This window comes from Bactrocera tryoni, chromosome 3 (genome assembly GCF_016617805.1).
Source record: "Bactrocera tryoni isolate S06 chromosome 3, CSIRO_BtryS06_freeze2, whole genome shotgun sequence".
NCBI classification, from domain to species: domain Eukaryota; kingdom Metazoa; phylum Arthropoda; class Insecta; order Diptera; family Tephritidae; genus Bactrocera; species Bactrocera tryoni.
Window position 1 is genome coordinate 44,226,833 of NC_052501.1, and position 24,225 is coordinate 44,251,057.

At 36.7% G+C, this 24,225-nt stretch overlaps 1 protein-coding gene and 1 long non-coding RNA gene across 2 annotated transcripts in view; one reads left to right on the top strand and one right to left on the bottom strand.

Moving 5' to 3' along the window:
* Positions 1 to 24,225, bottom strand: part of LOC120770337 — a 77,909-nt gene that overhangs the window by 27,836 nt on the left and 25,848 nt on the right. The gene's annotated exons all lie outside the window — the stretch shown is intronic.
* Positions 15,081 to 22,606, top strand: LOC120770335 (UDP-glucosyltransferase 2-like). Its single transcript, XM_040097731.1, has 6 exons — positions 15,081 to 15,261; positions 17,355 to 17,626; positions 20,857 to 21,074; positions 21,161 to 21,313; positions 21,382 to 22,020; positions 22,084 to 22,606. The coding sequence occupies exons 2-6, from the start codon at positions 17,357 to 17,359 to the stop codon at positions 22,358 to 22,360; spliced, it is 1,557 nt and encodes a 518-aa protein (XP_039953665.1). The 5' UTR covers positions 15,081 to 15,261; positions 17,355 to 17,356; the 3' UTR covers positions 22,361 to 22,606.

Genomic DNA, 24,225 nt, shown 5'->3' on the forward strand with positions numbered 1-24,225 from the left:
TAACGGAGTGGCGCCTTGATGTACTACTGTGATTAAATTGAAAGGTGAATTTTGTCCATTTCATCTCCTTCAAAGTAGGCATCATAGTACTTGGAAAAATCATCCGTCGTGATGGCCATCAGAGCTTTTATATCCTCAGTTGAGTCAAAACGGTGTCCTCAGAATGGTCATGTGAATTTGCTGAATAGCCAGAAGTTATACGAAGGTAGATCAGGCGAATACGGTGGTTGCGGCACGATATTATCACAGTAGGATTAGTTTCTTCAACGTTTTTGTACTACCTTAATTGGAAGTCTTCAAGACTATAGAAGCATGTTCGTTGGTTATATAGTTGGACGTAATATGACTAGTGTGATGACTTGACGTTTTGCAAGCGAAGCAAAGGAATCAAGTTAGAAGAATTTTCAGAAAGTTTTTTTTATGAAATGAGAATTAAGAAATAATGAAACTCAACGTGAAAAATGTGCAAAGTTATTTTATTGGCTAAAGGTAAATTTTTTCAAAATTTATAAATAAAAGACATTCCCTGATTTTTTTCAAAATAAAATAGATTTTATTGGTTTGTTTTGGACTAACCTTAATAAACAAACATTGCTATCACCTCAATCATAAATTAACAGCTGACTGAAAGGACTATCGATCTCTTCTACTCCATAGGTACGATTGAAACACTTATAAGTTCAGTGAATTTATTATCTTCTTTTACTCTATGGTCGGCGGAAATCTTCTTAGTTGTATCTACCTCGCATGAGCTGACTGGGCAGTTGACGTCGCTGCTGTCACCGTCACGACTCGGCATCTAGACTAGTTTCTAGAGCAGGTGTTGATGGTGCGAGCTAGCTCCGCTTCGCAGCGTAGAGATTCTACAGTTCATAAAGACACGGACCTCGAAAGCGTGAACACTACGGAAGATGAAGGATTGCTATACTCCGAGTCATATCGAAGATGCTATGACGGCAATAAAGACTAGACCTTTGGCAAAATCCAATAAGCAGGAGTTAAAAGCGAAAACGGTCAAGGCGCATGGAAGTCTTAGCTGCAGGTTCATCCGGACGAATGAGGAAAAGGAAAGATTGTCTTTGGCTACGGAAAACATTAAGGATGGGATTGCAGCCATAAAACTGCTCTTTCCTGGAAGCGAAACAGCTGGGCCAGCTAAACGTCTGACGACGCTATAAAACCGAACTTCAGGCTTGATCGCGAAAAACTTTCGATGGTGTGGCTGGCTTTATGGGGTCAAGATTCTAAAATGTAAGGACCTTATTTGTTATTTAGGTATTTAGTAAAAAAGCTTCTTGCGCAAAGAAGCATTTTGTGTTCACAAAAACAGAAAGCTTTCCTAAAACTTCAAATTCAACATTTTTCTTTTGATCACATTAAACTCAGATTTACTTAAACACCAAAATCCGCACTGTTTGCAAAGCTCACAGGAGATCCAAAGTAGAGCGGACCATCGACTCGTTGCCAAACTGGTGATATTGGGATTAGGTTGGCATTACTAGTAGGCAATCTGGCTTTACGGTTTCTAGAGCATGTTCATTTCGGATGATTTTGTTAAAATGAAATTTGGATAATTCGCTAAAATAAAACGAAATATCCAACGAGGATACGCTGCCCTACACCATGTCCTTAGCTACCCTGTGTTTCAATATATTCCCAACTGAAAAAAAACTTACTACATACATATATGTATGTATCTTCATCTAAATTTACCTTAATGAAAATTTGAAACGAAATTGCCAACGTCAAACAAAATCTAAAATTTTGGTGTTTATTCCAAAGATGATCCCACCCTGTATATGGACGCATTGATTATTATCGCTGCTGATTATTCTCGCTGCTGATTACATTTGTGGAACAAGATAACGCTATATAAACTTTTGATCCCGTAACACCATTCAATGCCATTTAATTTTAACAGCTTATTCTTATCACAATTGCCTGCTCATTGTGACAAATCAAGAATTGAGATTTATTGTATTCATGGTAAACATTCTCAAACAGTAAAAAAAAATGCTGCTAATTTTTATGTCAAGAAATAATTGAGAAGTAAAGTCCTCTCTCGACGAAAAAAAACCAAACTCTATAAGTCACTCATTATTCCCGATGACAACAACTGATGAGTCGACGTTTCGAGTTTTCGAGAGAAAGGTTCTGCGGAAGATGTATGGTCCTTTGCGCATTGGCAACGGCAAATACCGCATTTGATGGAACGATGAGCTGCATGAGACTACGTCGTATGACGACATTGACATATTTCAGCGAATCAAGAGACAGTGGCTACACTAGGTCATGTCGGCCGGATGGATGAAAACATTCCAGCTATGAGAGTATTCGACGCAGTACCCGTCGGGGGAAGCATAAGAAGAGGAAGACCTCCACTCTGTTGGAAAGACCAGGTGAAGAACGATCTGGCAAAGGCGAGAATTTTAAGAAGAATGTGTTAGGATTACTGATATTCAGTACAATTTTCCATATTACCACATGAACTGTTCAGTTAAAATTTCTATAACTATTGAAAGGTGAACTTTGCTGAGAGCGAGTAGCTGACGCGAGCTCTTACTATTTGCTCCCCCTGGTGGCGACTGTCGACTGGTGCGTTAGAATCTGCTATCTTTATCGATTGTCCAGTGAGAATTTCATGACATTTCAATGATTGGAAGTAAAGTTATTGCGATTTAAGTATCAGTAGGTTTGTGTTATCGTCGCGAAAATGCGCTTCGAACAAAGAGCCAACATTAAATTTTGTTTTAAAATTGGTAAAACTTTTACCGAAACGTTTCAATTGATGAAATAAGTTTATGGTGATGATTGCCTATCCCGTAGCAGAGTGTACGAGTGGTTTCAACGTTTTCGAAGTGGTCGTGAGAACATAAATGACGATCAACATGTGGACCAATCAAAATCCGTGATCACCGGAAATTCCATCGAAACTGTGCGTGAATTCATCAAAAATGAGCCGAAATCATAATTGAAATTCATGGAAATGGAATGGAACATCTCCAAAACATCGATTTATCGCATTTTGACTGAACATTTGGGCTTACGAAAGGTGTGTGCACGGTTTGTTCAGCACAAATTGACTGACGACCAAAAATTGCTCAGAATCCGTCTCATCGATCGACGCTTGTGCCATTTTAACCATTAACCACTCCCCGTATTGACCTGATATAGCACAGTGCGACTTCTTCCTTTTCGGAAAAATGCATTTGCCCATGAAAAGAAAGCGTTATGCAGACGCAGACGCCATTCAAAAGGCTTGCACCAGCATACTGGCGGCCATACCGGCCAACGAGCTAAAACACTCGTTCAACATGGTTTTGGTTTGAAGCAGAAGGAGACTATTTTGAATAAAATAAATTGAGTTTTCCGAAAACCCATTTGTTCTGTTTTTTTAAGTCCGGTTTATTTTGGAACACACCTTATATGTTAAAAAAATCTTAAAAAAGAGATATTCGTTTTCTTTTTCCTTATTGGCAGAAAAAATTGTGAAAGTTAGACCTTTTTTAGAGCACTAGATTAGCCTAAATCGTATATTGCTTTGCTTAGCTAACTAATTGAAAAGTGTCTCACGCTTTTAAGGAAGTAAAATATATTTACTTCTTATCGCAAAGCACACATTTAAGACGTACAAATATGTTCCAGACATTCGCATATCGTTGCATAGTGAATGTTTTGTTTACTTTATTGTTATTATTTTTGTTGTTGTGTTCCAGTGTCTACTGATTATTAAAAAATGCTTATCATTTAGAAGAAATCAGTCTCAGCGTCTGCTATATAATGTCGATAAGAACAAGCGCAATGCTGTAGTTCAACTGATAAGCAGGCATTTCATAAGAGATAAGAAATTTATGCCCAATTCGTGATCGTTTTGACGTAAGAATGTATTTTTAAAATTTAAAAGCAGATCGATTAACTGAGGCAATTAAGATGTAAATATACTCAACATGTTTGGCAGTAAAAAGTACACAATTAGCTTGACAACTACTATCTGACAGCTGTCTGGAAAGTGTTTTTCTTGTTTTGTTTGAGAAAAATAACGTGATAGCCAAATGGATATAAACTCAAATCTTACTAGTTAAAGAGGAATATTACACTCTCCGGTTTATATAAACGAGTTTGGAGTCTTGGCTTTATAGGGGAAACAGGGTAAACTGATTTCAAAATAAATATTTGATATGACGGGTGATCTATGTACATACATATATGTACATTTTTCAATGATTTTTTCAATTTCATGCGTGAGTCATGTCAAGCTTTCATGATATTTTTGTTCGGTATTCTTTGGTATTTCATCATACAAAGCCTTACAAATGACCAACGTTTAAAAATCGTTCCAGCTTGTATGTATTTCGCTCAAATATGGCCAACATAATCGGCATAATGAGCGTACTATTCCCAACACCATCACTCAGATGAAACCCAGCATTCATTATTGGATAATATTCGGCCGAACAGACCACCTGCAGCATGCAGTGAAGAAAATATAGCAGCTGTAGCTGTGAGTGTACATGAAGACCGTGGACAGTCGATTCGCAACAACTCGGACTGAAGTATGGAACGACTTGGTGCATTTTACGTCGATATCTTAAATTGAAAGCGTCCAGCTTGTGCAAGAAATGAAGCCGCTCGACCATGTCAAGCGACATCGCTTTGCTCTTGGCTCTTGAAAAGTTTCATGTGATGATTTGGCCCATTTCGGGCTCAATGCATATGCGTAAAATTGTCGCATTTGGGAAGAGCGACATGAAGAGTTTTAAGGGCTGCCGTGTCATCCAGAAAAAAACACGGTTTGGTTTGGTTTGTGGGCCGGTGGAATCATCCGTTCATATTTCTTCAAAAATGATGCCGGTGAGAACTTAACCTCATGGGCGATTTGATATCTGGAATTGACGCTCGTGATATCGGCAACACTTGGTTTCAACAAGGCTGTGGCACTTCCCACACGTCGCATCAATCAATGGATTTATTGAGAGAACACTTCGGTGAGCAGAAAATTTCACGTTTTGGACCTGTCGATTGGTCACCAAGATCATATAATATCACACTGTTAGACCTTTTATTCTGGGCAAAACATCACTTATGTCATTCGCTAGTTACAGTTGCAATGCTCGAACGAGTCACCTAGTAATCTTTGTAACACTGAAAGTGAGAAAAAGTATTCGAGGCAGAGCTGATTTTGCTGCCGGTCAAACAATGAGATCTGACGGCCAAGATGAAGGAGATCAAAATGATGTTGACACAGAATATCAAACACACTTAAATCCACTGAAAGTAGATCGCTGCAATGGTTTCTCCATTGGTAGCATTGTACGATCAACTCATGAAATCCAACACGGACGAGTAACTTAAGGGTGAATCTTGGAATTGTATAGGAGTAAAGATACCCTGCTTTCGACTATGTGTCCGACTTTGGTATTGCTTCCAACTGTTTTGAGTAGAAAACCGCTCCTATTTGTTTACGACAATCGAGCGAAGTTGATTTTTTAATTGCTGCTATTATTTAAATTATATAATTGTTATGTTTCCTTTAACTGCGATTTGGGTCATTTGCCATAGTTTTGTCGCTTTCGTTTGTATTGGAAAGATAATTAAAGTGTCCAAGTGTTCTTTTAGAGAATTTTTGGAATATTAGAGAATATAGGTGGTTTTTGAGTATCTCAAATGCAAAGTTTTCAATATGATAGGACTTGAAAAATGTTCTAAAACAAGCTGATCTTTGAGATACTTTTCCCGAACAAAGTTCATACCACTGAAGATAGCAGAACGAAATGAAACCGCTACTTTTGCTCCAAATAAAGCTTCGTTACACTCGGTTTTGACCAAGTAGTTTGTAATCTTCGTGTCCTTCATTTCTTTATCTTATGCGGTTATGGCCGAGTTTAGAACAGCGAGCCAGTCGTTCTTCCTTTTCGCTCTTCGGTGCCAATTGGAGATTCCAAGTGTAGCCAGGTCCTACTCCACCTGGTCTTTCTAACGGAGTAGAGGTCTTCCTATGCTTCTCCCGGCAGGTACTGAGCTGGAGTGGTTTCATCTGTTCGGAAGACATGACCTAGTTAGCGTAGCCGCTGTCTTTTAATTCGCTGAACTATGTCAATGTCGTCGTATATCTCATACAGTTTATGGCTCCATCGAATGCGATATTCGCCGTGGCGCAAAGAACCATAAATCTTCCGCAGAACCTTTCTCTTAAAAGTTCGTACTACTCATCAGATGTTGTCTTCGTCCATGCCTCTGCACCATATAGCAGGACGGGAATAATGAGTGACTTATAGAGTTTGATTTTTGCTCATCGAGAGAGGCCTTTGTTTTTCAATTTCCTACTCAGTCCGATGTAGCACCTGTTGGCATGAGTTGTTTTGCGTTGGATTTCGAGGATGAGATTGTTGTTGCTGTCTGTACTGGTTCTAAGAAAGACGAAATTATCGAGGACTTCGAAGTTATGACTGTAAACATTGACGTGGGAGCCAAGTCGCGAGTGCGACGACTGTTTGTTTGATGATAAGAGACTCTGATATACTAATAACTACTGTACATAAATATATTTTCAACTAATTCAACATAAAATTTCAGAACGAAACAAGCATATTATTATAAAATATATTTGCATACAACTACAGTTATATGTACTTATTTAGCGCAAAAATAATATTCTGTTAGCAATACTTCGCTTAATTTTTACCATTGAATTGAACGGCTTTTCAAGTTTTTGGCAAAAAAGCTCCAGCAGAAAGCAAAAAAAAACTTGCAGCAAAGAAATTGCTCATTGTAATGATGACGACCTGCAAATCTTCCAATTTCATTGATTTAAAAAGCTCCTGCTTATTGCGATCTGCCAGAACAACTTTTTTCATCGATACCAAATTAAAAAAAACTATAACGTGACTACAACTTTATCAGCCCAGCTGCAAGCAGCCGCCCAATGAAGTCCGTTAAGCTTTCGCGATACACTGAATTCGGATGAAAAGGCAATACCAATGGCGAATTCTTGTTGAAGCAGATATATGTATGTGAGGCGAAAAAGTGGCCGAGAGAAATATTTCTGCTGCTCTTCGTAAACGGTCCACATATTGGAGACACTAAATGCATACCGTGTATCCAAGGAGTCACGCAGTATTAGTAATTCGGTAGAGTTGCTAAACAATGTGAATTTGTTCAGGTTTACGTGTATATCTCTCTCCTTAAACAAATATCCTAAATGGTTCGCGTCCATTGTTAACTTAATACCGCGTTTGATTATGTCATCAATTGTCTTTGAAAGTGGCTAAATTGGTGCATTCCAGTTGAAACTTTGCAGATAAGCATTGTAGGCGACATCAATATTAAAGGCCCTTAACGCGATGATAATATAATACTATTTATGTTCGGACCGACAAAGAAAACATGTTTTCGTGGGAAAAAATGGTTTTCGCACGAAACTTGTGTTTTCGTCCTTGTAAAATCTGTCAAACGAAAACACAGTTTTCGCTGAAAACTACTTGAAAACTTACATTCCACTCATTATAATCGGTGCCTGCTCTAGTTGAATCGATGTTTTTGGAAGACATATTTTGCCGGCCCTAAATTGTCACTTGATATTTGTTTACATTCCATGTACAAAAACAGCTGTCGCTTGATATTCTCATATTAGGGGGATTCTCTTGCTCTTGCAAAACCTTGCACGATGCAGAAATTGCAGAATTTTCCTCTTGGTGCAACGGCACAACAACAAACACACGCAGAAAATTATTTGCTATGGCTATAAATATTTCAGACCAAAACCCACGTTTATTTTCGTGCCGTCATATATCACTAGATTCTGCAATGGGTGCTCTCTTGGCCTTGCATATTTCGGTATAGGATTTTTGCATTTTATGTCATTGTGCCATCTTGCAATAGCAAAACAATGCCGCTATTGATAGTTGTCAGTGAAAACTCATCGAAAACACACATTGTCGGTCCGAACGACTTAGATTCCACAACATACAAATGTGTTTTCAAAATGTTTTCAATGTCGGTCCGAACATAGTATAAATTAGCTTATGTATGAATGTGCTCCCCTGCGCCGCATAAAACGGCATGCCCAGTAGGCCGTCTAGCACAGAAATGTTGCAGAAATCAGTGAAGCCAAGTGGCGATCTTTGGCGATCTCTCCAACGCGGCACGAGTGTCAAAATACAAGTGTATTCTTGTAAAATATGTTGTTATAGAATGTGTACTTGGGTGTTAGTTTTTCTAGCGGTATCATCAGACATATGTCGAGCATGTGCAATGCATTCGAAAAACTCAAATTATCCTCAGTCATAAGCAACGGCCAAAGCGGTCCGGTGTCTGCTTTGTTATTCAGCAAGATTTCGCATACATTAAACTTTGTGGTTTCGCGGAAATGGCGATATAATTGTGGCATTGCGACGATATGCGAACTCTGTTAAAGGCCTACCCAAATAACCGCTAAGCACGGTAGGTCCGTGTTTGGGTGTGAAATTATAAATTTGTGGATGCCAACCACTTTCTAATATGCGTAGTGGATAACCATGCATACTTTCCATTTGGTTTCGGAAAATATTGTGATAATGTGGTGGAAAAATGCGTCGAATGGTTTGATGTTTGGGGAATAGGTGCAGACTCCAGTAACTGTGTTCGGTTACAGCTAGATTCGGCTGCCATGCGACGACATTTATGGCGTGTTTTCTAACGCAGTTACTCAAGATTCCTCTCACGTGATTGTCATTAGCTGTGCCATTGAAAAGCAGTGTGAGTCCACTTTGCAAATTTCGGCGTAATCGCTGCCACAATTTGTCAAAAATTTGCTCATTTCGGTTTGTGTCTTCGCTAAGTTGCACTATACTGAGTAAATTACGATTAAACTGCATCGCATATTGCTCGATGGGCGTATTGTTGTCTATATTCATAACGGCTACTGGGTTATACATATGTACATGCTACGCTGGTGGATTAGCTCAAACAAATCCAGTTGTTCCCTTCCAGTAGAACCATTAGCTACATTCCCGTCACTAAAGTAGATGGTAGTGTTAATTTGTTTTTTCGTTTACGGTTGCTTCGCAGATATCTGCGATTATTTCAACAAATTTACGTTTCACTGTTGCCAATTCGATCAGACTGAGTAGTGCAGTCATATTTTGTAAAAACTGCATTGTTAAATAATTCCGTTGGCGATGATTAAAGCGCAACAAGCTTATCCTTTACGCACACCGGGTCCAATGTTATTTTATGTCCACCGTTCAAGTCTTTTGTTATGTTTACGAATATAACTCTCTTTGTGGAATAACTTTTTATTACAATATTTCCATGCTGTACATTACAGTGAGCTATAATAACTCTGAAACAATTTACGACACCTTTTTGGCCTCAGACCAATCTGTAAAATTTGCAACTAACATTATTTTAAACGCCTAAGTAGCAAAAGTTGGGGAAAGGGGACTATATGACGACATTCTCTAAAAATAAAAATGTAATTCTTTTTTAATATTGAAATGCCCTTATAGGAACCTCTATAATGAATCACCCTTTATAATTGAGGTTCGAATGACGTCTTGGCTTTATGGGGAAATCAGGGTAAGCTGATAGAAATAAAGAAATACGGCTGTGTGTCCAAGATGCTTTCCAAAGTAAACAGGTGCCTGGTGGCGCCATCTATATGTCGACTGGTTAAAATCTGCTATCTTTATCGATTGTACAGTGAGAATTTCACGACATTTTAATGATTGAAAGTGAAGTTATTGCGGTTTAAGTATCAGTATGTTTGTGTTATCGGTGCGAAAATGAGCTTCGAACAAAGAGCCAACATTAAATTTTGTTTTAAGATTGGTAAAACTTTTACCGCAACGTTTCAATTGATGAAACAAGTTTATGGTGATGATTGCCTATCCCGTAGCAGAGTGTACGAGTGGTTTCAACGTTTTCGAAGTGGTCGTGAGAACATAAATGACGATCAACATGTGGGCCAATCAAGATCCATGATCACCGGAAATTCCATTGAAACTGTAAATGAATGGAATTTAACATCTCCAAAACATCGATTTATCGCATTTTTTGCCGAATGCTGACGAAAGGTGTGTGCACGGTTTGTTCCGCACAAATTGACTGACGACCTTAAATTTTTCAGAATCCAACATTCGAAGGACATCATTAAAGAGGTTTATTTGACCAAAAATCACATTTTACCCATTAACCACTTTCCGTATTCACCTGATATGGCACCGTGCTACTTCTTTCTTTTCGGAACAATGCATTTGCCCATGAAAGGAAAGTGTTATGCAGACATAGAGGCCATTCAAAAGGTTTGCACCAGCATACCAACACTAGGACGACATGCTTTTGGACCGTGCAAAAAGCTCTATTGAAGCAGAAGGAGGCAATTTGGAATAAAATAAATTGATTTTGCTGAAAAACCATTTGTTCTGTTTTTATTTTTAAGTCCTGTTTACTTTGGAACGCACCTAGTATCACCTAAAACTGATCAAAAGAAATATTACTACAAAAGTACAACCGATAAGGACAGCAAACGAAATTCGGTGTCAGTGGCTTTCTTTTTAAGGACGCTACGTCCAATTTATGACCGTCACAATCGTCCTGTACGATCACCAATTGGGCGTCTAGTGGAAAAATTTGAATTCACTGGCACAGTACAGAATATTCCCGTGCCAGTAAGACAAAGAAGTAACCGAGATTATTGAAATATTCGAGAATATTTTTGGACCGAATTGGACTGGGACAATATGTGGTTTCAACAGGATGGCGCCACAATCCACACAGCGCATGTCACATTTATTGAAAACCAAGTTTGGTGAACGTGTTATTCAAGTGGTCCAGTCAGTCGCCGGTAGACTATTTCTTGTGGGGCTACGTTAAGTCTATAGTGTATGCCAACAAGCCAGCGACGATTGATGAACTTCGATTTATGCTAGAAAACCGTCGAAATTAAGGTTAAACTTCTGGACTTCTGCAAGCGTGCCGTCGAATGTACTTTCACAGGAATAAGGAATTTCATAGATACCTAAAACCGTTTTTATTTTATTTAAAAAAAACGCTCTTTTTGAAAAGTCCAATTGATATTTTGGGTTAAAGTAAATATCTATTAGGATCTCAATTTCTTATTTCCAATAATAATGTGTTTATTTCAGACAAAACACGACGTCAAATCCCCAATGAGTTAATCAAAATAAATCTTATTTCGCCATTAACATAACTCGACCTAAGCTACTTAAAAATATCTGCTACAGATAATTGGGTAATTGGATGTAAATGTAATCGCTTTCTTTGTAAAAATTTTTGTGAAAAATAGTATATGCAGAAGCCAATCTCTCAATACCACTTGCCACTCAACAAACTATTTTTTATCTTCATCTTCCCCTTTCGATTTTTGTTTTTTTTTCCTTTCGCTAAATAAATATTATTTAACAACTAATCACTTTCACTGGGATGTATAATTACCGACTGTCGATTACTTGAACGAACGTTATACGAAGCTTATAAATGATATCTACTTGTAGGTAGGTACGTACTATGTATTTGTGGATGTGTGAGAGTCGGTGAGCGACTGGTCAGCTGGCGTAAATGTGGCTGAAACGTAAAAGCACGCTAGAATACGTACCAACTTGCACTAGCCACTTTTCTAACCGAAAGTAATGCAGGAAGAGAGCAGTTATTTTCTTTAACTAAAGAAGTGTAAACAAAGCAATAAAGGTGATAGTAATTTGAGTCAATTTGAGTAGTGAATTACATTTATGGTGTACATATGTATATGATCAATAAAAGGTTAAACTGCACCAAGTATTAAATTCAATCGGATAAACTGGCGAAGAAGTTTTTATAATCCCCAAATATTAAACTTCATCTAAACAAGTAAGGAAGTGCTAAGTTCGGGTGCAAACGAATATTTTAATCTCTTGCAACTTGCAAAAGCTATAGCCAGGGAAGTACCTTCAGGTACATAAGGTCGAGTTATCTCCCGATTTTATTCTTTCTAAGCACCGACTTCTGAGCACCGTTATAAGAAAAACAAGCTCTCTCTATTCTATTAAGATAACCGAGCAATATATGCGGTCTAAAGTCACCCGGAAGTTCCAAAATCCGTATAATAGGTATACATACATATGTATGGGAGCTAAGGGATGTATTAGCCCGATTCAACCCATACTATTGTAAGGAAAGAATTCCCTCTGAATTTCAATTATATTTCTCAAACATTGACCGATATTTTGGTTAAAACGTCAACTAAAGAAAGGGGGCCACATATTCGGCAACCAGGGGCTTGGACAGTTTTGGTTCGATTTGGGAAATCCTTAGTCATACGGCGCCACACCTCAAATACGCTATTCGTGCAAAGTTTGATTCTGATATATTAATTCATTCTTGATTTGTGTACTGAAAAATTGAAGTTTCAAATGGAATTTAAAATTGTGTTATATGCGAAGTAAGCGTGGCTGTAGTCCCATTTCGCCTATTTTCACACTGTAACTTTTGTTAAAAGCGGCCGGGCGGGTCTCGAGATATGCGATTTATACATACATGATGATCAGCATGAAGATATGAATTCATTTAGCCATGTTTGGTTGATAAACGCGCACTAGTCGCTAGTTTTGAGATATCGATCTGAAATTTTACACATGTTCTATTCTCACCAAGAAGCTGCTATTTTTTTGGAATCGCCGATATTGTACCATTATACCATAGTATATACATATTTGTCACACAAACTGATCAAACTCAAGTCCCTGTATGGAATTTTTCTTTACTCTCGCAACAAAGTTGCTAAAGAGAGTATTATAGTTTTGTTCACATAAAGGTTGTTTGTAAGTCCTAAAACTAAAAGAGTCAGATATAGGGTTATATATACCAAAGTGATCAGGGTGACGAGTAGAGTTGAAATCCGGATGTCTGTCTGTCCGTCCGTCCGTCTATCCGTCTGTGCATTCTGTAACTTGAGTAAAAATTGAGATATCATGATGAAACTTGCTACACGTATTTCTTGGCTCCATAAGAAGTTTAAGTTCGAAGTTGGGCAAAATCGGCCCACTGCCACGCCCACAAAATGGCGAAAACCGAAAACCTATAAAGTGTCATAACTAAGCCATAAATAAAGATATAAAAGTGAAATATTTGGACGTAATTTTTTTGGAAAAGTGGGCGTGGCCCCGCCCCCTATTAAGTTTTTTGTACATATCTCGGAAACTACTATAGCTATGTCAACCAAACCCTATAGAGTCGTTTCCTTAAGACATTTCCATATACAGTTCAAAAATGGAAGAAATCGGATAATAACCACGCCCACCTCCCATACAAAGGTTATGTTGAAAATCACTAAAAGTGCGTTAACTGACTAACAAAAAACGTCAGAAACACTAAATTTTACGGAAGAAGTGGCAGTAAGAAGCTGCACCCAGGCTTTTTTTAAAAATTGTAAATGGGCGTGGCGTCGCCCACTTATGGACCAAAAATACCCTATCTCAGAAACTACTAGACCGATTTCAATGAAATTCGGTATATAATATTTTCTTAACACCCTGATGACATGTACGAAATATGGGTGAAATCGGTTCAGAAACAGGCCTTCTTCCAATATAACGCTACTTTGAGTTCCATCTGATGCCTTCTCGGTATAATATGTATGTATATATGTGTGTACATTAGGAACCAATGATGATAGCGGAATAAAACTTTACACAAATACGGTATTTGAAAAATATGTAAATGACGGATAATGAAATCTCGATTATCACTTTTTCATGCGAGAGTATAAAATGTTCGGTGACACCCGAACTTAGCCCTTCCTTACTTGTTTAATTTGATAAGGTAACTTCACGAAATTCGATTCATATGTTTTTTAAGGTATAGTTACAATCTATAAAGTCATTTTTCATATCGGGTAGTTATAGCATATACGAGCAGAGTAAGAGTAAATAAATATACATTCAGCTATGTACAGAAAAATAGCACATTTTGTGATGCCAATATTTGACATATGATTTTCCTTATTTCTAATGTACATACGTACTTAAGTCAAAGCATTTTTTTTCGAATGGGTGTTTGTATTGACCGGCGTAATGTGTAACTGTAAACCATGTATGGATTAGTATATTATTGTTGCCGATTTTTTGTGATAAATTGCATTTTGCAGTTGTTTAGTCAATTCTGATCCAGAGACAAACATAAAAAATAAAATCCGTAAGTCTTCTCCACGTAAAACCACTTCCAAAGTTGATTGAACAATTGTGAGCAAGTGCAAAGTTGATCCATTTAAATTCTGACGCGCCTTTATGGAAGAAATTTATGAAACATTTGGTGAAACATATCCAAGGGGCTTGACAGACGACGCCTCAATGACTATCTCTTCTACGGCGCCCATCAGTCGAAAAACCCGCTTATATCAAAATAACAAAAAAATAAAAGCCCGTATTACTTTCGCTAAGACTCATGGAAAAAGTAATATACATTTTTGGAAAAGAGTATTATGGAGCGCTGAAACAAAGGCAAATTGAATTGAACCCGATGATAAAACGTTTGTTCAACGCCAGAAGGGCAAAAACAGCAAAAAAAAAAAAACAAAAAACGATGAAAGTGAAAGTGAAGGTAATGTCATGGTGTGGGCTGAGTTTTCGTGGTATGGAATGGGACTGTTAGTCAGAATTGCTGGTGGAATGGATCAGTATTCCTATTTAAACATCCTCACACGCAATGGAGCTATTCTCATTTAAATCAATACCTTGAAATAGGATATTCATGCAATAAATGCAAAATAATCATGCGAAACATGCAGCTAGGAGTGTAAAGGATTGTTTATGTTGATGAATCGGAAGGTTCAGTGGAAGGTCCCGATTTCAACTCGATAGAAAACCTGTGTAGTGATTGATGTAAAAGCAGGCAACAAAAATTTAAAAATTTACATGATCTTTTAATTTTTAATTTAATTTTGACATAAAACTGTCATTTCTCTGCGCACAGCTGTATATGTATATTGTGTTTGCTTCCGCGGCTAGTAGGAAATTTTTTATATTGTGTACTACGTAGACATATGTACATATAGTATGTATTTGAATATTCGTGTTTACTAATGTCGCTTAGCCGGCACTGCCTTCATTCAGTCAGTCGGCGAAGAAAGCTGAAGCGATTCGGTTATTTCATGTTAATTGTTTTTTCACAAATCCACTGACCTCTAATTTTTTATAAACGCGGGTGTTCGGTGTGAAGGCAAGAGTGTTTATCTACATACATACACAAATATAAATATTGGGTTGTGTTGTTTGATTTATAGAGCGTGAGGTGAGTGAAATATTAGTTACGCGTGAAATTAAAATAATTTTTACACGTGTTGTGCCAATTGGGGTGTAAATGGAAAATAATTCAAACACCTACAAAAGCCGGTATGCGAAGAAGTTGCGGTTGGTTTAAGGAAAGAATTTGATCTTCAAAAGTACAAATGTATACACATTGTATGTGTGTACTTTCTACTGTGCTCTTGACTTTGAGTATTTGCCAATCGCTTGTTATCAAATAAATCACATTACATCATTGGTGCTTGCAGGTGTTGGTGCTTTATATAATCGAAATGAAAAATTAACAATAAAATAAATCACTTAATCAATATTAACAATAATGTAAATAATATTATTAATTGAAAAATATTAATAAAATAAAATGAAAATAATAAAAGTGGTTTTCTCTTGTAATGGCCTTATATGTATGTGTTTGCTATAATATTTTTGTTAACGAACCATTATTATTTTTTTATTAAATTGCGCATAAAGTCAGCACATTTAATTTTTTTATCGTTAGAAGATCAAGTAAATTTTTTGTTTAACGTAATTTTTGCTAAATATCTTTTCTTAAATCAATTTTTAAAATATTTTAAAAAATTATTTGAATTTATTGACTTATCATAAAAATCATTTCTGATAAATTTAAAGTATATGTACATATATATTTTTCAATTTTAAAAATTAAAACAAATTTATAATTTATAAAATTTAAAACAATTTATTAAATTAAAAAATAAATTAAAACAATTTAATATTGATTTCAAAATTGAATAATCTGAGAATTTAAAGAAAAAAACATACTGTTAATAAACATAATTTTTTTTTACTTTTAATTTAATTTCATAATCATGAGCGATTAAATAACTAATATTTAACTAAAAACAAAACAAAAATAATAATAATAAAATTGTTTATTGAATAAATGTAAGATTTTTTTACAACCATTAACTTATATTCAATTAAAATAAAATAATTAATATTTATAACACATATTTAATCAAAAATATTAAACATTAAAAAAAATAATAATAGAAATAAACTGTAATTTTTAAAATAAAAAAAATAAACTATTGGAAAAAATATTTAATTAATAAACTTAACAAAAAGTGTTATTTGGAAAAATGGGTCAAATATTATCAAAATTTTTTACATTGATATTGGTATTCAATTAAAAATAAAATAAATAATATTTATATATTTAATATTTAATGAAAACAAAATTCCTAAGACTCTTTTTAAGCTTAAACATAAAAAAAAATAAATACAAAAAAATTGGAAAATAAAAAATAAATATTTAACAACTTATTTAATAAATAATTAAAAAAAAAAAAAATTACAACCATGAACTGATTTCAATTAAAATAAAAGAAATTACAATACAACAAATATTTAATGAAAAATCAAGTTAACATTAAGTTGTTAGTTTAAATATTAAAAAAACTTAATAATTAAAACAAAGTATAAAGTTTGAAATTAAAAAAAAAACATTTTAAAAAAATATTAACAAATTTAACAAAATTTATTTTTTTAGAAAGATGGGTTAAATATTGTCAGAATTTTTTATTTTGAAATTGGTATTAAAAATATTATTAATGATTTAAATAACTTTTTCAGTGGTTTCTTTTAAATTAAATTAACAATAAAACACAAAATATTAAAAATTAAAGAAAAATCAATAATAATCAATAGTTTTAACAAAATTTATTTTTTAGAAAAATGGGTTAATAATATCAAAATTGTATACTTCGAAATTGTTATTAAAAACATTATTTCAAACTTTTTTCGTTTCGGGTTCTTTTTTTACTTTTAGGATCAAAGAATATAAGTAAATGATATTTAAACAAAATTATAGAAATTTTTTCAGTCAATCGTTTTATAAATTTCCTATATATTGCGCGATTTACCAAGTAATATCTTTTTTTTAGTGTATTATAAATAATTTAAACACGATTCTCTTATTTTGCAACGTGAACGGTTGCGTTAGACCAATTTAACCTTTCAATTTATAGTATATTTCATTATTTCGATTTATAACTCATTTGATATGTTTTCTCCCTCCATTAAGTCACAAACACATTTTTTATATTTCTTTTCTAGGGATGACAGGACTAACGCCCGGCCACTTGTTGCTGTTGCTTGGCCTTTGTTGCACACTGGTGCAAGCCAGTTACCCACTCAAAATACTAGGTTTATTTCCACACCCAGGCATTAGTCACTTCCACTTCTTCCACCCCATTATGCGAGGCTTGGCCGAGAAGGGTCATGATGTTACTGTGTTAAGCCATTTTCCCGATAAAAGCCCGCCGGCACGTTACAAAGATCTGCCGCTAACACGTCATGAAACTTTGACGAATAGTGTGGACTTGAAGGTAAGTCAAAGCCTCGGCATAATTGAATGAAAGAAAGATCAGTCTTTCTTCGCGCGAGTAACTGCTTTTAATTGCTTACTAATGATGAGAGTGCAAAATTTTAGTTTATGAGGTTAATATTTGTACGATTTTGAAATACTCGTTTGTGTGTAGCTTCTGTCGCTGATGTTTTAATGTGTAGACAAGAATGTATAATCTGTAAGTGAGTGTGTTGGTTGAAGCAGTCAACTTTGTTTGCGGAAATACTACAAAAACATTGTCTTTTAGGTTAATGTCATTGTGTATTAGGGTGGTCCCAAGGTATGTATCTTTTTACAGTTTTCGAACGTGCACTCGGACTTAAAATAAAAGTTCGGTGAAAAGTTCAGAAAATCATTACATTCGATTCAATTTGTCATTCGAACGGTGAAGTATAGCGTTCACATCAGAATAATTGTAAGCTTACGCTGATACAGTCTTTCCAAAAATGAAGGTACAGTGAATTAGAATCAGCGAATTACTAGTAACAGTACTCTTTAATTTTTATGAAATGTAACATTTTGGTATTATCAATTTTGTTGGTATCTCTTAATCTCACAATTCAATATTGTTACTGTAAATCAGAAACTGTTAAAAGTAGAATTAAAAAGAAATTATGCACCGAAAAAAGTTGGCAACTAGAGAACGGGAAATCACAATGGCTCTACATACATATAAGGCAAGGCAAATCTAATTCACAAATATCTGAGCTTATGTCGCGCAGTCGGTCATCATTCCAAAACCTGGTTAACCAATATAATAAAGAAAATAAAGTTGAAAATGCACCCAAGACTGGCCGCCCAAACGGAATGAAAGTGATAAGAGAAATATTATATGCACAACAGAAAAATCTTTTGTGGAAGACTGTATATAAAACGTGCTCCTACTGCAAAGCAGTTTACATCTCAGTTGAAATATGAGCCGCTAAAAATAATGGAAAAGCTGACTGTTAATATTAGCATTATGAAGAGTGGGGTGAAGAGGAAATGGTTGTCAATAGAAACCAGATTCAGAAAGCATGTTCTCACTACTACTTAAAATCCTATGTTTATAATTAAATATAGGAATAAATCAAGTATTCTTTGTGAGTCATAACTCGAACCAAGAAAAGATGAAAGCATCCATATTAGTATCATTTCTTACTTTGCATTACCTTCCAATCAAATTTAACCCGGACTGATTCGTTTACATTACGCGATAAAAAAAACATTTCTGAGATTTGTACAACTTTTTTATATGTTTGTGTGAAGTTGGATCCTCCATATGACAATTAGTGCAGAGTTTTGTTTACGATGGGAAAAGTTTGTTTGGCTATTTTTACCATGAAAAAAAAATCGAGTTGTTTGAAATTTTCGCAATGGAAGTGCGGCTACGGAATCGTTGAAACTTTTGCAAAAGTTTTGACTCGTACCAAAAGATGTAGCAAGGGCCGTACATTCATCAAACTTCATATGAATATGACTTCGAAATTGTTCAGCACACAATCGAATAACGCTCTAAAAATCAGCCGATGCCGGAAAAGAACAAGATTCGGTGATGGCATTCAAAACCAACCCAGTCGATACTTATAACAAGTGTATGGAAAATTGAACTAAGCGTTTAAATACATAAAAATATTTCTTATTTTTTTTTGTCATTCCGTGTCAAATTTTGCCAGATGGTCGAGGTCGTAGGTAGGCACAGGAAACGTGCTGTTTAGGGAGAGGACTCATTACATGGTGGACATATGTTTAATATATCGGGGTCGATTTTGGATAAGGGTCACACTCGGTTCTCGATCTCGTCGTTTGAAATGGGTAGTGGCTTGACTCCAAGTACGCCATTCACTGAGAGGGAGAAGATGTTTATGGCTAAACTGTGAATGGCGGTCAGTGCGTGTCTGAAGTCAGTTGCGTATTGAAATCTGGTAGGAGTATTGTCTTATATTGTCGACATAGTTGAGGAAGGACCCCTTGATGCTGTTGTTGTTGTTGTTTTAACGGAAATCTAATCCCCGTTGGGATGGTAAATGTCATTTGTGTTGTCTTCGATGTCATCTAACGGTAGGCCCAAGAAACGTGCTGTTTCGACGGGGTCGGACCAAAGGGAGAAGGGTGTTAGATGGGTGGGGTTTGTGGGGCATGCAAAGAGGTGGTCAGTATCATGCGGAGACTCGTTGCACGCAGGACATACGTCGGGTATGTCAGGGTCTATTCTGGATAAGTAGGAGTTTAACCTGCTACAGTATCCAGAACGAAGTTGCAACAATTCCCACGACAGCCGGTTCTACGCACTGGAATTGACTCGGATTTCATCCGACCAAGGGCTGTTCTTTCGGCGATCTAACTCCGTTTGAATCGGTAAGTGTTAATTTGTGTTTGTCATTATTAGAGCAACGCCTTGCAGCAGGGTTGCTCCGTATCCTCCTGACTCGCGCTGGCATTGAGTCCAACCCGGGCCCGGAGGAATTTTTCTGCTGCGTATGCGCAAAACGGCTCCATCCAAACTCCACCTCGGTCAGGTGCAACACATGCAATGGATGGAGCCATCTTAAGACCTGTTCAGGCCTTAAGACACATAGGGAGTGGACCACGCGTTACGTGGCCCCATGTTGCCTGCGCAATACTGCGACCCAAGCCTTTACGGCTGTGCAATCCGCACATAGTTCGCGCGCCGCGCCGCCACCAAATCCGAGTGGCCAACAGAGGACCTCTACGGTCCCTAGGAGGTCAATCAGGCAACATAGCTCCCCCTCTGACTTGACCCCTTGATGCTCTTAGTAGGCGGTTCCACTTCAAACAGATGAAGAGTAGTTCATTACGCCCCTTAACTAGGAGCATACAGGCCTCATTGTGCACATGCTCGATAGGATAAGGATAAGTGTGTACTACATCGACCAGTTTATGAATATGGTTGCTGTGGACTTAGAGGAGGAGAGTGTTAGGTTCCTCGCAACGAGGAAACGAGTTTACTTTTCACATGAGCACATGTCATCGATTTCATTGCCCATATGCTCGACTCTCTATAACATCACTTTCTCATGTGAACTTCGTTTGACTGGTATTTGCTTTTGCATGAAGACTTTTGGACAATTTTTGAAAACTATATTTTTGCTCTCATATTAAAAGTGAATTTCAAAGTTGGGGGAAAAAGAATAAATTATAAATAGAACCAACTAATTGAAAGCTTACCTTTATAATCATTTAGTTTTAATGTGATTCTTTACGTTCTAGTTCTTTGAAACGCAACACTTCTACAATCACTTTGTGGAATTCCTTTTGATCCACGAATGGGGGAAGGACGCCTGCAATCTCACATTGCGTTCCGATGCTTTGGCACAGGTGCTGCGACAGCGCCAACATTTCGATGTGATCATCATGGAGCAATTCAATAGCGATTGCATGACAGCGGTGGCACATCAACTCAAGGCGCCATTCATAGGGTTGAGCAGGTGAGCGTTGTTATCTTTGTCTTATAATCAAAAGAGCGCTAATTGCATTTATAATAATTGATTATTTGAAAAACATAAATATTTAGTTGTGCTATGTTGCCTTGGCATTACGATCGCGTGGGAATGCCCATGGTACCATCAGTTATGCCAAGTTTATCTATGGGACAATCCGAGGACATGACATTCGGCGCTCGTCTCGCCAACTGGTTTACCGATCACGCCATGCGTTTCCTTTACGAGTGAGTAACAGCTATTCATGGGTCTAAAACAGTACTTTTGTAATAATAAAAATATAATTTATTTCCAGTTTTTACACCACGCCCACCATCGACGCCATGGTACGCCACAAGTTCGGACACGATATGCCCTCGGTTGGCGAATTGGCGAAAGAAACATCAATGTTATTCGTCAATCAGCATTTTTCTTTGAGCGGTGTCAAACCGTTGCCACCGTCCGTTATCGATCTCGGCGGCATACACATACAGAAGGCCAAGCCGCTGGATCCCGAACTGCAAAAGTTCCTCGATAATGCCGAACATGGTGTGGTCTTCATTAGTTGGGGTTCTATGATACGCGCCGACACTTTGCCGCCCGCCAAACGTGAGGCTATCGTACGCGCTGTGAAGCGACTCAAACAACGAGTGATTTGGAAGTGGGAGAACAGCACTCTAGCGAACAAGCCGGATAATCTGTATGTTAGCAAGTGGTTGCCACAACGTGATATACTCTGTCATCCGAATGTGAAGGTGTTCTTATCGCATGGCGGTCTAATGGGTAGTTCGGAGGCGACTTACTGTGGTGTACCGGTAGTGGTCACGCCCATGTATGGTGATCAGTTTGTGAATGCGGCAGCATTAAGGTATCGCGGTATGGGTGTGGTGCTGAAATATAGCGATATCACTGAGAATTCAGTGCTACGTTCAATAAGAGAGGTGTTGAAGAAAGAGTAAGTGAAATGAGTGCAAGAGTTTGTGAAGTGAGGGCGTTTTATATATTTTTCTTCTTGCAGATATATGGATAACGCCAAAGCGGTCTCATTCTCCTACAGACATCGTCCGCAGAGCGCACTCGAGACCGCCATATGGTGGGTGGAATATGTCGCAAAAACCGAGGGTGCGCCACTTCTTAAAGCTCACGCCGTGCAAGTATCGCGCTTCGTTTACTACTCTTTGGATATTTATCTATTCATTGCTGCCATCATATTCACATCAGTTGTGAGTTGGAGCTTTGTATGTAGTAGATGGTGCTCGCGACGTCCAAAGGCCGCTAAACAAAAGTCAAATTGAACAAGGAGGTGAGGATTTCAGATTGAGAGAGAGTTAGTTAAATTTAAATTTAGACAATAAATTTAAATTTAAGCATTATTTGCTCCCTTAAATATATTAGATAACAAATTGCAATGTAGTTACCAAAATTAGCGTAATTTAGCTCATAAAGAGCGTGGAAGAAATATAGAAATGCCTAAACATTTTCGCCAAAAGGGGGAAAAAATAGTTAAATTAAAAAAAAAATAAATGAAAGTTGTTTACAAAAAAACTAGCAAACAATTCTTTATTTATGAGGGTTTAAAAAAAGTCGCCATTTTTAAATAAAGTCAGTCAGTTCCGTATAGAGTATTGCCAAAAAAGCTTTGAGGGATAACAAAAAATATGTATATTAGTCGTAAATATTTTAGTAACGGGTGGTTAAAGTAGTGGTACGTTTTCAATCGAACTACTTGGTGTCTTTTACCGCGAGATCTTAAATTGAAAGCGCGCATCCATATTTCTCCAAAAATGATGCCGGTGAAAACATAATTGTCAATGGCGACCGTTATCGCCGCTATGTCTGAAATTGAAGCTCGTGAACTCGGCATTTGGTTTCAACAAGACGGCGCCACTTCCCACACATCAACTAACGACATCGTAATATATGGCGTATGAGAGCGAGGGTAATCTGTGGACCAATTTTACACATTTTTTGCATTAGACTATAGCATATCTAATATTTTATGTTCACTTAATTTGACTATGATATCTTACATATTGGCCGATATACATATACAAAATAAAGCTAACCCGAAACTTGGAAAGTTTATATTAGGTTTATTAAATATAGGGATATTATTGACCCGATTTTAAGCAGAAAAGATGCTTGCTGGGTGCCATTAAGGTACCTTACTATATATCTTATAAGAAATAAAGTCAACCGGATAATTGAAAATTCTTATATAATAACAGTACAGAAATCTAGAGCTTCTAAGATATTACTCACCGACGAAGAGTTTTTGTCATTACAATGAGTTAGTTACTACTAGTGTAAGACTTTGTTCATAATTCTAAAATTATTAATTTATTTTTCAAGATCCATGTCGTACCCCTCAAAGTAGTCCCCTTGGCCCCAAGACTTGTCGGCCCATAATTCCGGTCTCTTTTAACAAATAGCTTCGCGCAAATAACGAATAACACTCTAATAGTATTCCTTATTGACAATTTGGCTGGAGTGTACCACACCTCGATGATCGAAGAAAACTGTCAACATAACTCTAATTTTTGACCTGCTTGTTTTTTTTCAACTTCGGCTCACTTTTGCCAGGATATTCGGTCGATTGGTCGTCTGTTTCCGGGTCATAAGCATGGATCCAAGAATCATAAGTTTCATGACATCCTGGTAATCGGAAAGCATTACGCGGCAATATTTTTCGATAGAATTGAGTGAATTCGGAATCAATCGAACTTTCATTTTTCTTAAGCCCAAATGTTCTTTCAAAATTGATTTCCTTCCGATCCTTCCAATATTCCAACAATGCCAGTAACATCTATGACTGTTAGTGGTCGATTCTCAAGCATCACTTTCTTTACTTTATTGCCACGTTCATCATCAGTTGGTGTTAATGGCCATCCTGGACGCGGTTCGTCGTTAACGCGTTCTCGACCCTCTTTGAATAATTTGTACTAATCAAAAACACTTGCTGGCGACAAACAATTATTCATGAAGAATTTTTCCAACATTTTGAACGTTTCGGCACCAGAAATTTGATTCCGCACATAAAATTTAATGGAGCTTCTTTGTTGAATGCACTTTATACACTTCAGAAAGACAATCGTATACTAAATATTAATGATTATTTTGATCTGTCATTTGGCACATACTTGTACATGTCACTGGCAAG